We start from the raw sequence: 15,359 nt of genomic DNA on the forward strand, positions 1-15,359 counted from the left end.
GACGTCCGTACGAGCCCTCGCTGGGTCTAGAAAGTCTTTAAAAATTTATATCAAGTAATTTGAATTTTTTTTCTTAAATATTTCGAATTACGTGGCGATTTGTTAATTTAAAATATGGATTTCCATGACCCATAGATTTCGAATTACGTGGCGATTTGTTAATTTAAAATATGGATTTCCATGACCCATAGATTTCGAATTACGTGGCGATTTGTTAATTTAAAATATGGATTTCCATGACCCGTAGATTGAATTGAAGGGGTTCTATGTCCTAAAATTATGATTAGTTAAAAATGTGTGTAAATAAGACATAAGATTTAAAACAAAACGGTGTAATAGTCAATAACAGCACAATGGAAATACATAATTGATTGTACCACTGATTTAACCCATTCGCTGCTAGCTGCAACAAAATAATGTGTGTATTACCCTCGCCCCCAGCGTTTGTTCTAAAAGTGTTAGATTGTCGAAAATAATCCTGCGTTCACCTATTCTTCTGTGTATCCTCTACACATTCTGTTGAAATAATGCATTCATCTTGCGATGCGTATAAATTTTGTGAACCCATAGAAAGCATCTTTAGCAGAAAAATATATTTATGCATACTTGTAGTACAATTACTTAATTCAAGTTAACGATAAAATCTAGCAGAAATTCTTAGTGATATAGTAGTGAAAATAAAAATTAATCTTGTTAAAAAATACCTATATATTTTTTAGAATAAAATTGTTAAAGTAATCAATAAGTACTTTCGGTAACGTGGTCTATTTATTTGCTAATTTTTAATTAAAAAAATATATATTTCGCCTTTTGAAAAAAAGATGTAAAATAAATCTCGGCAAAGGATATATTGTGTACGATAATATCTAATAACGGAAATAAATAACCTGACTTTGAAAACATTGTAGGGGTATCTCACCATCCTCTCGATAGCTGTCAAAAGCACTATTCATAGGATAATGTATATTTTCAAATTACAATTTATTTATTTAAAAAGTCTTGCATCCTCCGTGATCAAGCGTTAAGGCTCTCAATTAGCAATCCGGAGGTTGTGGGTTAAAATCCCAGCTTATGTAGGTAAATTCTATTTAATTAATTTGCGGCACGTTCCAGAGTGGAAGGATACTCTCAGTATCTCCCTGGTGTAAGACCACCATTCAGAATTGAAACATTGCTCGCAATGTCTTTAGCCATATTTAGTGACCAGATCTGGGTAGCTAGGTACTTCCCCACCTTCCTCTTACTCATCTCCTTCCCCTCCACATTATCTTCATCCTCACAAAATACCCCAATTGGAGATGCCACAGTTTCGCTAGCTCCAGACGGTTAGGAGCAGTTGGGACTCTTATGAGGCATTCATATAAAAAAATATAAAAAGAGTTTAATATTCGGTACCCGAATCTATGAACAGGGCTCTATATGAGGGATAAGTTAGCCGAGTTTTCTACCTATTGTAAATATTTATTTATTATAATGGTTAGTTATTTTGACAACTTATCGAGAGGATAGTGAAACACCCCCTAAATCTAACAACAAAAAAGTTGATAAATAATTTATGCCATCTTTCAGTAATAATTCAATTAATTATCAGGATTTGTTTAAAGATGTGTCTTTATTTATGAACTGACACAAGTAACATTAATTTGTTATTTGTAAAGACTAAACCGAGATAACCAATTCAACTATATTATATATTTGGCTATAATATTGTCTCAATCATACTTCCCCAATTATTATTATTAGTGTTAATAACACCATTTATTTAATAACCAATTCCAATTTCAATCCACAATATACATAATAACAATATGCATAGGGTTTGAAATTGTACATATTATTTAAACATGGCTTATACATTAACAGCCTTACTAAAAATTGTGGTGAAAATTTTATTCCATGTGAAAACATTACTAATATAGAAACTGACATAAAACAGTACATAGAAAGATATATATGTACATTGTTTACACAGCCAAAGATGGTTGTTTATCGGTTTTATAAACATGAAATATCTCAATTTTTAAAAGTGCCATATATTTCTTCTTTTTGAAGATGTCGTAAAAACAAATACCAATTTATGAAACTAGATAAAATTATCTTTTAGATATTTGAAATATACTTTGATATTTATAAATTGGAATATTTTATTTTATAATGAGAAAAATTTAAAAAAAAAAAACACACATTTTTACACCAAATGTCGAAAACTTGTAGAGAATGCAAAATTTTCCTATTATTTAGGGAATCTGCAAGAAAACTGTCACTACACTTTTTATCTCATTTATACAATAAAATATTATAAAAATATATTATAATGATTCCCATAAAATAACAACAAAGTAAGTTTTGAATTCATTGTTAGCACAATATAAACGTTGATTTCAATGATTTGTATTTACCTGCACATACATAAAACATTTGTAATATTAAAAAACATCCCTTTCATAGAATTCATCTAAAAGATGATAATAATATGTCTGAAACAACCTGACTTTTTCTAGACGGGAATTTCATGTTTTTTCGGAGCCCAGTTAATGATATTTTTTTAATTAATACCAACTCGAATCTGAACTTTTACAGTCTTTATACAATGCGTAACAAAAATACCATTTAACGGTTGTGTTTAAGTGATTTTTTTTTAGTAAGGCTGATTATGTTATATAAGTCAGCCGCACCAAAAATGCGTTTTTATTGTTTACAATATTATCTTCACAAGTTTTTAGATTAATTTGACGAGGATCTCTTTCTATTATCGGTATTGTGATAATTACCAAATGAAAAATGTATACACATTTCTTGCTATAAGATCGATATTCTCACAATTATTATTATAGTCATATAAAAGAAAAATAATGCTATACTGTGCCTGTTTGTGACTTGAAAATGCTTCTAGACATTTTTTTACTTATTTATCCATATAATATGTAAGAAATTTGTCTACAATTTTGGAAGCATTTTCATTATTTTATGATATATCTGTAAGAAAATTCTTTTTTATAATCAACTGCCTATTTTTTGTAAAAACGTAGCTTTTTATTAATTTTTATATATTTTGTTTAAATTTTTACATATTTTATTAGTGTCTCTATTTTTAAAGACAGCTTTTTATGTCCTAAAAACAGAAAGGTGTTCATAAAACACATTACCTAATAGTTTTTAGTTAAAAATATAAATGTGAATGAATGCACTAATGAGGACATTCATTTACAAAATTGGAGTTTAGATTGTAATAAATATGTTTTGTTTTTTTATGACACAAGCTATGTGCAAATTATTTCAATTTTGTTAAATAATAAAAAAAAAACGCTTTTAAATTTTCCTAGAAAGCAATCACTTGAAATAAAATTTGTATAAAACCCCTGAACTAGTTCATGTTCATATACATACATAATATGTACATTGTACCACTATAAAATAACTATTAATTGGTGGTTTTATACAAAGTGATTGTTTGTATTTCATATAAACCTATGTGTGTAAATTTAATAGGTGGAATATCTTCTTGCTAGCAAAGTTAATTTGTGTGAAGTCAAATATTGTTAAATTATATTTATTAAATTGGAGTCTCTTGGAAATTTTCTGTGTTATGCTCAGCTTGTGTAAGCCTTTGACTTGTGACTGTTATGTGTGAAAATGTTTTGAAAATATATTGTGTAAATATACCTAAATATTACTAAATAAATAAGTAATTAATAAACAGCATTTCAAAAATATATAAAATATTTTTATTTTTTTAATCATAATTACATTAAATAGTCACGGAATATAATATTAAAAAAATACACATTAGAGCACAATATTCATTACATAAATCAGTCTTACTTATAATGTGCGATTTATAAAAATTCAAGCTTATAATATAATGTTGAATAATTAGTCAGATATTTACTAGAAACATCAAGTTTCGCACCAGTCAATTGGTAAAAATAATCAAAATACGCAATAAGTATAAGAACATTTAAAAAACCACAAAAAAAGATTAGATTTTTCCACTTGTATTAATATTTTAGACGTCCAGCGCAAATTATTAATATTTTGAATAATTATATATGATACGTTCCTAAAAAAATACAAATTTATAGAAAAAAACTCAATTCATGCAATTTTTCCCGATTACTGTTCTCTCGTGCCAACTCTAAAATGATTAAAAATAACCCATTTTTGTTAACTCTGCTTTCTCCTGAGATGCAAAGATGTATGACTGTAATACTAAATCTTAACAATAGTAGATAATCCTTGCTATAGTAGATAAATATGCATATTAAATGACAGTGGGAGAATATTATAATAATAAAATAGGAGATGGTTGGTTGAAAATCTTTGATTATGATAATTTGATTAACTCAGCAATCTATACTAAAAATAGTCTCAGATTACTCTCCTCAAAAATATACACGGCTTTAAAATTTATATCATGATTGCTTCAAAAAAGGCCAGCCATATAGCGAAGCAATATGCAACGTGCAATAAGCAATATTATGATACGGACCTGCATGTTCGGAATTTTTATACCCACCAGTACATAAATAGTTTCTACCCACATCATACATGCAATATATAGAAGCAGAAAGTAGACCAAGCCATGCATAGCATGATATTTATACCTGTAGTGACAACCGTCATTTAAAAAAAATATTATTATTATAAATGCAGCTGATTTTAATGAGTACATTGAAACTTTGCAACACTGCCTTCTGCCCCTTCTTGGTTATTCAGTTAAGTTCCAGAAAGTTCTGGGATTACATGTTATCAAATATTTGTAATTCTATTTGGAGTGTAACAGGACCAGTTATTTGGTGGTATAAAAAAGTGGACTTCTCCAAATCCCTGGTTTCAAAGTATAAAAAAAGTGTATTTTGCTTGTTGCGAATCGCTAATTACTTAATGCTTTGTATGATCAAGCTAAAATTAAATACTATTAGTGGAACTTATCGACATTTTTCTCGAGGAAATGCAACGACACTAAAATCACACATGTGAATGACCATAAGATGATAAATACTGCCCAAAACATATGTCGGAACGGACTTTCATACGGATTTCTTAAAGCCGGCCCAAACAAAATTGCACACTGTTTTCTGGCAGCCAACACCAGGAAAGTAGGAATCAAATACTGAATTCCTGTACCAGCGTACGATCCCGTAAAACTCACTAAAGTCGTTATGTCTTCCATGAACATGGTCACAAGCACAGGAGGAATAATGGTCACAATCGGAAAACAGATCTTCCTCAAAAACAAGTTATACTGATTCAGTCGTGACCCATCCAAAATCATGTTCTGGATAGTGTTTCTTAAAGTAATCGCAAGCACAGGAAAAGTTGTTGTCAGTGTGAAAACGGGAAACAATTCCAAAAAGTAATCTAAGGAATTCATGAACCAGCCCTGCCCACGCAAAGGAATAAAATTCAATGTGTATAAGTCTTCTAAATTGGCAAAAGCGAATACGCCAGTCAAAGCCAATAAGAGATAGAACAGCGTTATTAGGAAGAAGTCAAGAGATAAAAAAATTCCCAGTCTTTTTTTGGATTTAATCGGAGTGATCATACCAGGCAGAGAATGATGGCACATGAAGGAATATATGCAGGAACCAAATAACGCCGGTATTCCTTTCACGTCAAAAGCAGGAGGGTTTCCTTTGGGCCCTCCTCCTTCAGCAGTCAACAGGCGTACAGCCAAAGATATCATTACTATAAAAGCTGAAACAAAAAACATTATAAATTAGTATGACATATTTTTTGTTTATCCATTTGTGGTTTGTTATGACAATTTGGAGCTGGAATAAGATACGTCACCAAACAAGATAACATTTTTCAGATAGCAAAAGGTCAATGGTACAGGAAATGTATTACGGTTCAGTCGATGATGATTCAGTCAATGATAGAATGTAATTATCACAGAAATGCATAATTATATACTAGCGCAGACCTGTGAAAAATCACAGGACATCATAATTTCAATTTAGAAAAAGACAATTCAAATAATTTATTAACAAACAGTTCCAATTTTGAAAATGACAATTGAATTCAAAGCAAATCCGAGTTCAAGAGTTATTGAACCGCAATTACAGACAGACACACAGACACACAACCTAAATTATTATTTTTAATGATAATGTTCTTTTTTAAATAATAATATAAGTGAGCAATATAGCCAGTGGCGTAGCTACCTAGGGGCTAGGCGGGGCAGTGCCCCGGGGCCCTCAAGCTCAGGGGGCCCTCGAATCTTTACCAGAAATCTCGATCGAACTGAACTTTTGGAAATTTCTCCAATTTTCAAAATAAATATGACAGGTTACAACTTGCAACTCCACTTTAATCATGACAACTCAGTTGAGAGAAATTCAAAAGTTATGCCTGGGGAATTCCCCTAAATTCTTTCTGTAGGTTAGCAGTGTTGTCAATTTGACGGAAAGTGATATGTGCCTCATTCCCCAACGACACTTAAAGCGTATTAAAATATAGATAAAAAGAAGAAACCCAGTGGTGCATTTAAACGCAAACAACGCCAAGAAAGAGAAGATAGTAAACGAAAATTGCCCAAAATTGACAAGATTTTTAGTCAGCCTTCTGCAAGTACATCTGGTCAAAATATTTCTATTGATAGTCACTCAAATAATGTGGTAACTGCAGTGTTGGTTGAGAAGCCTACTGAAGAAGATTAGACAATTATTGCAGTTGGAGATACCTCCGCCGCCGAACATGTGAACGTGGATGATGTTTGCATGACACACATAAGAGCGGAGGGTTTGGAGGAACCACATTTCATATTTTTATTTGATAATACCTAATCAGTTTACATAGCAGTGGGGCCCCATTTTTTAATTTGCCCCAGGGCCCTTGGTTACCTAGCTACGCCACTGAATATAGCATAATATATAAAACACTCATTCAAGAATTTTGTATCTCAATAACTAATCGAAAATAAAACCAAACATTTCAAACTGTAAGGACTGAGTATTATGTATATATTTCTGATTAATTCAATAATAAACCTATCTGGCACAACAGTTACTCTCAACATAGCAAGCCAAACTGACTCATTTTAAATCTAAAAAGTGATCTATAAAATATATGCACGCTTTTGTTTTAAAATTTCGTATTTTATTTAAGGATATAAATGTTCAACTTTACATGGCATCGTTTTGTGAAAAAATCATGTCAAATCCGCTTCAAATTTTATATACATAATCATCATAACAGGGCCGGCCCTGAGCCAAACGGCGCATGGTGCTAGTAAAGACCTCAAGGGCTCTGTGATAGGTGTTGCACCTGCACAGGGTCAGCTTGATCACAAATATTTTTTAAACAAATAAAATAGATTATAAATACAGGTACAGTATTTTGAAATATCTGAAAAAAATTGTTCATATTGTTGACAGAATTTTGTGCTACAACACCATTCCTCGTGTGTAGAGTTGAATGTAAAAATTAAATATGTAGAAGGTAGGAAACACAACAATAGCTGTTTGTTTGCTTTCCCTTCCAAGGTGTCAAGAAGTATAAAGCTAAAACCACACAGTATAACTTGTATAAAACGGATCAGTACCTAGCCATCTGGTAAGTGTAGTGAACATCTGGAGGTATTTAGTTTTCTGTACATTGAAGAACACAAAGGGTCCGAGAGCACACATGAAGCACACCAGTATTATTCGGTAGCATCCGAACCTAGTCAGAACTATGTGCTCTTCGTTATCAGTCGAATCATTGCTGAAGCACGGAAAACCGCTGGGAAGATTATTGGATGTACTGTTATATGGATTGTATGTGCTGAAAAGAAAACAAAAAATTATGTCATACATTGCTTTGGTCATGCATTTTAACATTATTATTAAAAACGAGGAATTTTTTTAAAGTGGTTGTATTTGCAATTGGATCAATTTTACAATTCAAAAGTTCTGTTAAAGATTTACAGCCTTACACTTCACTTCACAAAGACCGTGCAGTTTCTTTTCGAATTATCTAACTATATAAATAAAAATTTTAATGTTCCTTTGTTCAAAATCTTAAATCTCCGACAGTTCTTCACCGATCGCTTTTGAATTTTGACACAAAGTTGCATTTGAATACGCGTGTGTTTTTAGCACAAGTATAATAACAGAACTTGATAATGAACTCTCTGAAACAACTCTGATTTAATTATTAATATGTTATTTTACATGAACATTAGATATTATATGACATCCTTACCATATAACATCCATGGTGGACTTGGATATAGCGACAGAGTAGATACTCAAATCCCCGTAGAGGTAAATGATCATGGTTAGGTAAAACATCATGCGACCAGCGCGGTTAAACAACATGGTGGCCATTTCCCCGAGTTCCACTTTGGTGTCTAGGTGGTAATACCGCCCAGAAAGGTTTTGTGGAACTAAATGTTCTTCACTGTCCGTACTGGTGATGTAGTGCTGACTCTGGTTTATCGGGGTGTATTCATCGGTACTGTCGGCATTATCTTCAGCTTGGATGGACTGAAATAGGAAAGGTTGAAAATTAATATTTTTAGGATTTTGTTCTGACCGATATGCTTTCAGTATTCAGTGAAATTTGTTTAACCTTTGGAACGCCGAGCTCCCGCGCTTAAATACCTCCGTCTTGTGCCGATGATAAATTTTGCGCGGCTTACCGTGCACCAGCTGATTATATTTTCTTAATAACTAAATTCTTTTTTTTTGCAAAATGATGTTTATGTAAATTGTACTGTCTTACCACATAATGTGTTTATATATTAAATTTATAAAAAATAGCATACAATCTACCACAAGCAGTTTCCCCAAGATAGGTACTTATAAGAAATGTTTTTTTTTCTATATAATGTTATAAAAAAGTATTTTAAAAAAATATTCTTGAAATTTTATTTTATTTTCCATAAAGCTAAATAATTGTTTTTCATAATAAAAAATAAATAAAGCACATTATAAACTACACAAACTGTGACGCAATAGTAACTGTGTTATTATTTTAAATTGACTGCTGTTAACGAAACGAAAAAAAACAAGTTTTGTTGCCAAATAAATTGGATGTATTTTAGTAAGCTGCAAACATTGTTAGAATTGAAAATCCCATGATCCCCCAAACTGCCAAAATTCATTTTTTTCATCTGTGTAAAAATGACAACTTTTTGTACTTTTCGTGACCTCATGACTCAACTTTTTGCTGACAATATGTCCTCATAACAAGGAACTATGGCATCCCCAATGTTCATAAAATGCTCCTTGTGTAGTGTCAATATTTTTTACACTATTGATTATCATGACAACCTAAACATTAGGTTTTTTTGTTGCTTACTTCTGAAAACACTCTCACATGTCTTTATTACATTAAAATTATGAAATCAAACATCAAAAATCAAACATAATAGTTCTTCCTATTAATTCTTCATAAGTTTTGATACAAACATTTCTTTGTTTTTTTTTTACTTTATTTTTATTAATTGAATTGAATGTGTAAAACTTACCCTATTGCGTGGAAGGTCTATACTTCTCCATCTGATCAGTGCATTGACGCATGCCATGCATTCTATGACATATGTGGCCGTCACGAAGCTCACAAAGGCAAGAAACAAGATAGATATGGTGCCCAGGAGCCATCCTGCCTTGGCAAAAGCAGCCGGGAGGGTTAGGGCTCCCGTCCCCACGATTATGTTGAATATGAATACTAAACCCACCTAGGGACACAAAAAACAAAAGTTATGGAAAATCCTCTTAATAAATTGGGTAAGTACTTTTGGAGAAAAACTATTATGGTAGCTTATTATTGTAACTTATTTAGTGAGTGTTTGGGAATAAAAAAAAATAACAAAGTTATGTCGAGCACACGGATGGCGCCCATAATTATGTATTTGTTTTTCTTAAAGAACATACGCGGGAATATAAAAATAAGCAGGAAAGGGATAGAGGAGCCAAGAAAAAGCAAGAAGAGACAAGAAGAACCGAGAAATACAAATAGAGGGCAAGATGACGCAAGAAGATGCAGGAAGAGACTAGGAGACCCAAGAAGAGACAAGAACTTTATCCAACACACTGATGACATCATTAACAAAGCCAATAAAATGCTGGGATTTATAATTCGCATAGCAAAACCCTTCCACAACATAAACACTCTATATTCCCTTTACACCTCATATATTCGCCCGCACCTGGAACACTGTACACCGATCTGGACTCCTTTATACCAAGCCCATATCGAAAGAATAGAAAGAATTCAAAAAAATTTTTTTAAACACATAAATTATAAACTAAACTTACACTTCCCAAATTATACCGATTCCATAAAATTTCGTAATTTTAACTCCCTCCAAACACGACGTCTAATTTTTGATCAAATCTTATTATTTAAAATCCTAAATAATTGTCTGGACTCACCAGAACTTACCAATTTAATAAATCTTCATATTCCGTCTAGATCAACCCGACAATCTGATTTATTTTATCTACCCTTGTGTAGAACAAACATTCGAAAAATTCCCCAATTCCTCGTATATGTGCACAATATAATACAAAATTTTAAAAACCTAAGGAAATATCGATATGAAGTAATGCGTACCATCGATTATTAATATGAGAGTATGGAATGTATCGGCAGCATCTCCTATCCTCTTCCTATTTTCCTCTTCCTCTCCCCTTCCTTTAACACCAAATTAATTTTAAGATACTAAAACTTCATTTCTAATGCACTTTAACCTAAGAAACTTCTGTGGCTTGACTTCAGTTAACTTGTATATTTATCTCGATATTATATAAAAGCTGTTTGTTTCTTACAAAATAAATAAATAAAGAAGAAGCACGAAGAGTGAGAGGAAGCCAGAAGCAAGAAAACACAAGAAGAAGCAAGAAAAGACGAAGAGCCAAGCCATACAGAGACAATAAGAAGCAAGAGTGGGGGGAGAAGCTGCAAGAAGGTGAAGGAAGAGTTAAGAAGAACCAAGATGAGCTATGAAAGGGCGAGAAGAAGCAAGAAGATGCAAGAAAAGTCAAGGTGAGCCAAGAAGAGTCAATAAGAACCAGGAAGAGCCAAGAAAAGGCGAGAAGATATAAGAAGAGTTAAGGCGAGCCAAGAAGAGTCAAGATGAGCCAAGAAGATCCAAAAGAAGCAAGAAAAAGGAAGACATAAGGAAAAAAACAATGCTCAATCAATTCCTTTATTCCTGCCCATCCTAAATTCCAATATTGGTTTATTAGGTTGCCTGTATATCGGTCAATTAAACTCCAACATCCTTTCTCTCCTCAGAGCATGTGTTCCAAGTCCTAGCAAATCAGAGCCCCCTAGTGTATCGGTCGCACCGGGACAGGAGTGCTCCTGGCCGGGGGGGGGGGGGTTCAGTCGTATTGTGTCTTATTTAAACCTAAATATGAACCTATGATCCTAAAATAGGTTCTTGGAGTGTCAGTTTGGGTTTAGTTAAAAAATAAATACTAAAAAAACTAATCCTACCAAAGCAATACTAAACATTTATAAAAATTACCAGGATTACAGTTTTTTGGAGAAAAGATGAAAGAGAAATATAGTTTTCATTTTCATGTGCCATGGAGAGGTAAAAATGAATGTGTGAAGAGTTAGTCAGATTTTACTAATGTTAGTTAGTCTCACTTTTTGTAACAAACACTTCAGTAACACATTTTGCTTATAAAATAATTTTGTCCAAGTGTGCCTTAAAATTTGCATTTTATAATGTACTATATTCGAATACAAAAGTTTTAGTTTAATAAATAAATCAAGTATTTATTAGAGTATAATTCATATAGATAATATAGCATTAAAACGAAAGATTTATTTCAAAGTATCACTGGCAAAAATTTAATCGAATCGTCATAATCTGTAATATTATTGTCAATTATATCTGACCATTTGTAAAAGTTTAGCTTACCAAGAGTGAGTAATGATTTCCATTCCCTGTTTCTGCTTGCGGCATTTTAATAACTTATAAAACTATCCACGCTCCGAATTACATATGTCCACAATAATAATTATTATTTCATGGTACAGAATGTACAGATTCCTTTGTTCAGTAAACAAGAGTATGACCATAAACAAACAACTCACAGTACGACATATGACATGTACGTCTTTATTTACTGATTTACGCTGTCAATTTCACCTTTTGACTTTTGACACATGGCACAAGTGATGCCATATCCCAAAAATGAAACACTATGTGTCAGGGGTAAAAAATAATAATTTTAAAAAACCTGTTGATAAGGTCATAAAAAACATGTATTATGTAAGATTTTTATTGAGAATTTAAGACCGTCATGCCCGGCTGGCCCTGTGCAGGATAAGGAGCCAAGGGGCCAAGGCGAAAATGCGTTTATAATAATACAGCGCCCTTGAGGTTTTTACTAGTGTTAGGCGCCATTTGGTTCGGGCTATCACACCATTTTGTCAGAAAGGATACCAATGGGACGCCCCGACGATCTTCATAAGGAAACAACAGTACCTAAGTAAATTTTTTATAATGCTTTATTAAAAATGTTCATTTGAATATCAAAAAAAAAATTTTTTGTAAAAAAAACATCCATCTAGTAGCACTGCATGTCACCATAGATTCAATCATATATTCACACATAGACAAATAAATCAATTTATTTATTCATGAACCTAAAAAGCCTCACGGAGCAATTCGAGAACAATATGAAGTCACGGGGTGAGGGGGAAGATGTATGGAAATGCCTAAACCTAAATAATTTAAAAAAATTAATGACGTTTCCCATCCCTTGCCTTATCAAATAATAAAAAAATTATAAGCCGAAATAAGTGCATTAAGAAAACAAAAACAAAATAATAATAGTTCCTTTTTAACCACTTTGCATACAAATCAGTTCAAAAGTTGTCATACAAGATGGCTGCCAGGCAATTTTTACTCTGCCACACGCAGCGATGCCATACCTACTGAAATTTCGGTAGATTTACCGATTTCGGCACAAATCTACCGAAATTCGTAGAAAATCTACCGAAATTTGTGAAAACCAATCGAAATTTTATGAAAATCTTCCAAGTTTTTTGAAAATCTACTGAATTTAGTTAATATCCACCTCAGAAAATGTACCGAAGTTTTTAAATTTACGGAATAACATTTTTGAAATCTCCGAAAATCCCTAGCCGATGGTCTACCGATTTTTTCACTCAAATCTACCGATTTTGGCAACACTGGCCGGTGTGGAGTGGTGGGCACGCGTCACTCTAGGCCGCCGTACAGAAAATTAAAGTCCGAAATATTTATATTGTGATAGTAAGGTAACGGTTTACAGCGCAGTTCATCGCCGCTGCCTGGAGCCATCCTGGAGCGGCGCGTGGTACCGCCGTTCCTCAGTGTACGTATGGCAGAGCCTAATAAACCCTGGACGGAAATATTCAAGAGAAAATTGAAGTCGCGGGGTGAGGGGGAAGATGTTAATGCCAAAATAAACTTAATTTTTTAATGACATCCCATTCCCTGTCTCATCAAATACCCAAAAAATAAGAAGCCGTTATAATTACACTAAGATACAAAACTATAGTTAAAATAGTTCATCTTATACCATTTTGCATAAAAATTATTTCAAAAGATTGTCATACAAGATTTTTCACAATTTTTATTGACCAAATAGTGACCAAATATTAAGAAAAAAAAATTAAAAACTGGAATGTACAAGCATTTTTTTTCTATCCAGTAATATTTGCCTTTCAACAGCGTTTTGAATATTCGTTTTTCAAATTTCGACCGAAACTCTTTCTTTCGCGCGGTTTAGGCTTGTGACGTCACTGCGCCCGTATATGTTTCTTCCATCCGCCTACATTACGTAAGTGAATAAACTTTTACCTTCAACTACCGTTTTTAATGCATTTTTTTAAGCAAACATTTGATTCAACTTAATGACAATAATATGCGACGATTTGCATCTACAATTATGGAAAATAATGCAATTTAGTATTATTTTCGTAAATACTAATATACGCGTAAAACCTTATATTTGACAAAACATTGTGGAAGCTGGTCAATGTGAGGTTCGATAGATAGGTACTGCCAATATTATAATCACTATTATGGGGTTATGAACGCCAAGTCCCCTAGTTCGAAATTAGGTACGAAAAATGGATTGTAAAAAATAGCAAACAATCCTTCTAACCAAAATAACTCTCAAATAATGTAATTAAAAGAACTGCATGATTTAAATACATTAAACATATTATTGTGAAGTAACCCTTGGTTTTTCATATAAATAAATTATTAATATTATTGAAAAACCCCTAGCATTTTATCATTTATGTGAAAAAAATTAAAACCCGACGTTTTTAATTTACTTCTTTTTACATTAGCTCCACACAAGAGGCCCAATGGAAAATATTTTCCCTCGGGGCCTATGTTATCTTTGGGGATGCTGTGTGGAGGGATTTTTAAGGATATGAAAAGGGGTATGAGGGGGGGGGATGTATAAATCTAAGGTCAGTGTGTCCAGGAGTGACGGACGTTTGAATTCATCCCACTGCTGTGGTAAAAAGGTATCCCTCAACCAGTCTCTCCAAATTCTGGCCACTACAAAGTAGGTACGCAGATGCATCTATTGCCAAGACCTAGATAATCCTCACTCCATAAACTAGGGCACCCATGCTAAGTCACCAAACGTAGTGAACCACTTGGGGTGACCTATAGTAGAGGTGTTGGTTATCCAATTAACGATTTTTGGGGCGGCGGTACCCATACCCGCCTCCCAAATTATATAAATAAATATGTGTTTTACAAAACAAGCCCTTTTTTAATAACACATGTAATTTATTTATAGGAAAAGTCAGGAGTATTTCATTAAAATAAAATGCATAAATTATTAATATCCTCTGGTTTTTTATTTACGTAATTTTAGAGTGATTTTGATTACAGGTTTGTTTGCTATTTTTATAATCCATTTTTATTATTTTCACATTTTCGTACCTAATTTCGAACGAGGCAGACCCTGCGTGTGTAACCCCTGGTTTAGTGATTTTTTAGATTGGCAGTATATATATACCTATACCTGCCTATCGAAACTCACATCGATTGGTTTATTTATGCTCACATCGATCCTGCAATGCCGCAAATGTTGTGTCAAATACAAGGAATTTTACGCGCTATATAATAGCACTACTTTCCATAATCGTAAACGAAATAAATCCTATATGGAGTATAAAATGCTTTGATGCTTTGGCGTAATCTGTTAAAGACTTTTATTAATTTTCCAGGGTGTGTTGATTTGTCACTGAGTTATCATGGAACCATCACACTGAATAGTAATTACATCTATTGGTGATACGCGAATAATAATGAATAGAACTAGTTTGTTGAAGTAAGTAGTCTAATAAAAACCTTGCCATTGCTCCTTTCGGTTCACCACATATATATAGGAAGC

The 15,359-nt window shown here is 32.7% G+C and overlaps 1 protein-coding gene across 1 annotated transcript; it reads right to left on the reverse strand.

Annotated features, from left to right (window-relative positions):
• Positions 1 to 2,024: 2,024 nt before the first annotated feature.
• LOC149419333 (putative sodium-coupled neutral amino acid transporter 12) lies at positions 2,025 to 12,091 on the reverse strand. Its single transcript, XM_089638229.1, has 5 exons — positions 11,867 to 12,091; positions 9,458 to 9,667; positions 8,188 to 8,471; positions 7,547 to 7,767; positions 2,025 to 5,697 (listed from the first exon to the last, which is right to left on the reverse strand). The coding sequence occupies exons 1-5, from the start codon at positions 11,909 to 11,911 to the stop codon at positions 4,919 to 4,921; spliced, it is 1,539 nt and encodes a 512-aa protein (XP_089494355.1). The 5' UTR covers positions 11,912 to 12,091; the 3' UTR covers positions 2,025 to 4,918.
• Positions 12,092 to 15,359: the final 3,268 nt, after the last annotated feature.

Source organism: Hesperophylax consimilis, chromosome 12 (genome assembly GCF_061612785.1).
Source record: "Hesperophylax consimilis isolate HC1 chromosome 12, BYU_Hcon_1.0, whole genome shotgun sequence".
Taxonomy (NCBI): Eukaryota; Metazoa; Arthropoda; class Insecta; order Trichoptera; family Limnephilidae; genus Hesperophylax; species Hesperophylax consimilis.

Bases quoted from the DNA above. Each gene is read 5' to 3' on its own strand.
- LOC149419333 (XM_089638229.1), bottom strand. From the start codon at position 11,911: ATGCCGCAAGCAGAAACAGGGAATGGAAATCATTACTCACTCTTG. The intron at 9,668-11,866 runs GTAAGCTAAACT...TTGTGTCCCTAG, and splicing joins GAAATCATTACTCACTCTTG to GTGGGTTTAGTATTCATATT. The intron at 8,472-9,457 runs GTAAGTTTTACA...TTCCTATTTCAG, and splicing joins TAGACCTTCCACGCAATAGG to TCCATCCAAGCTGAAGATAA.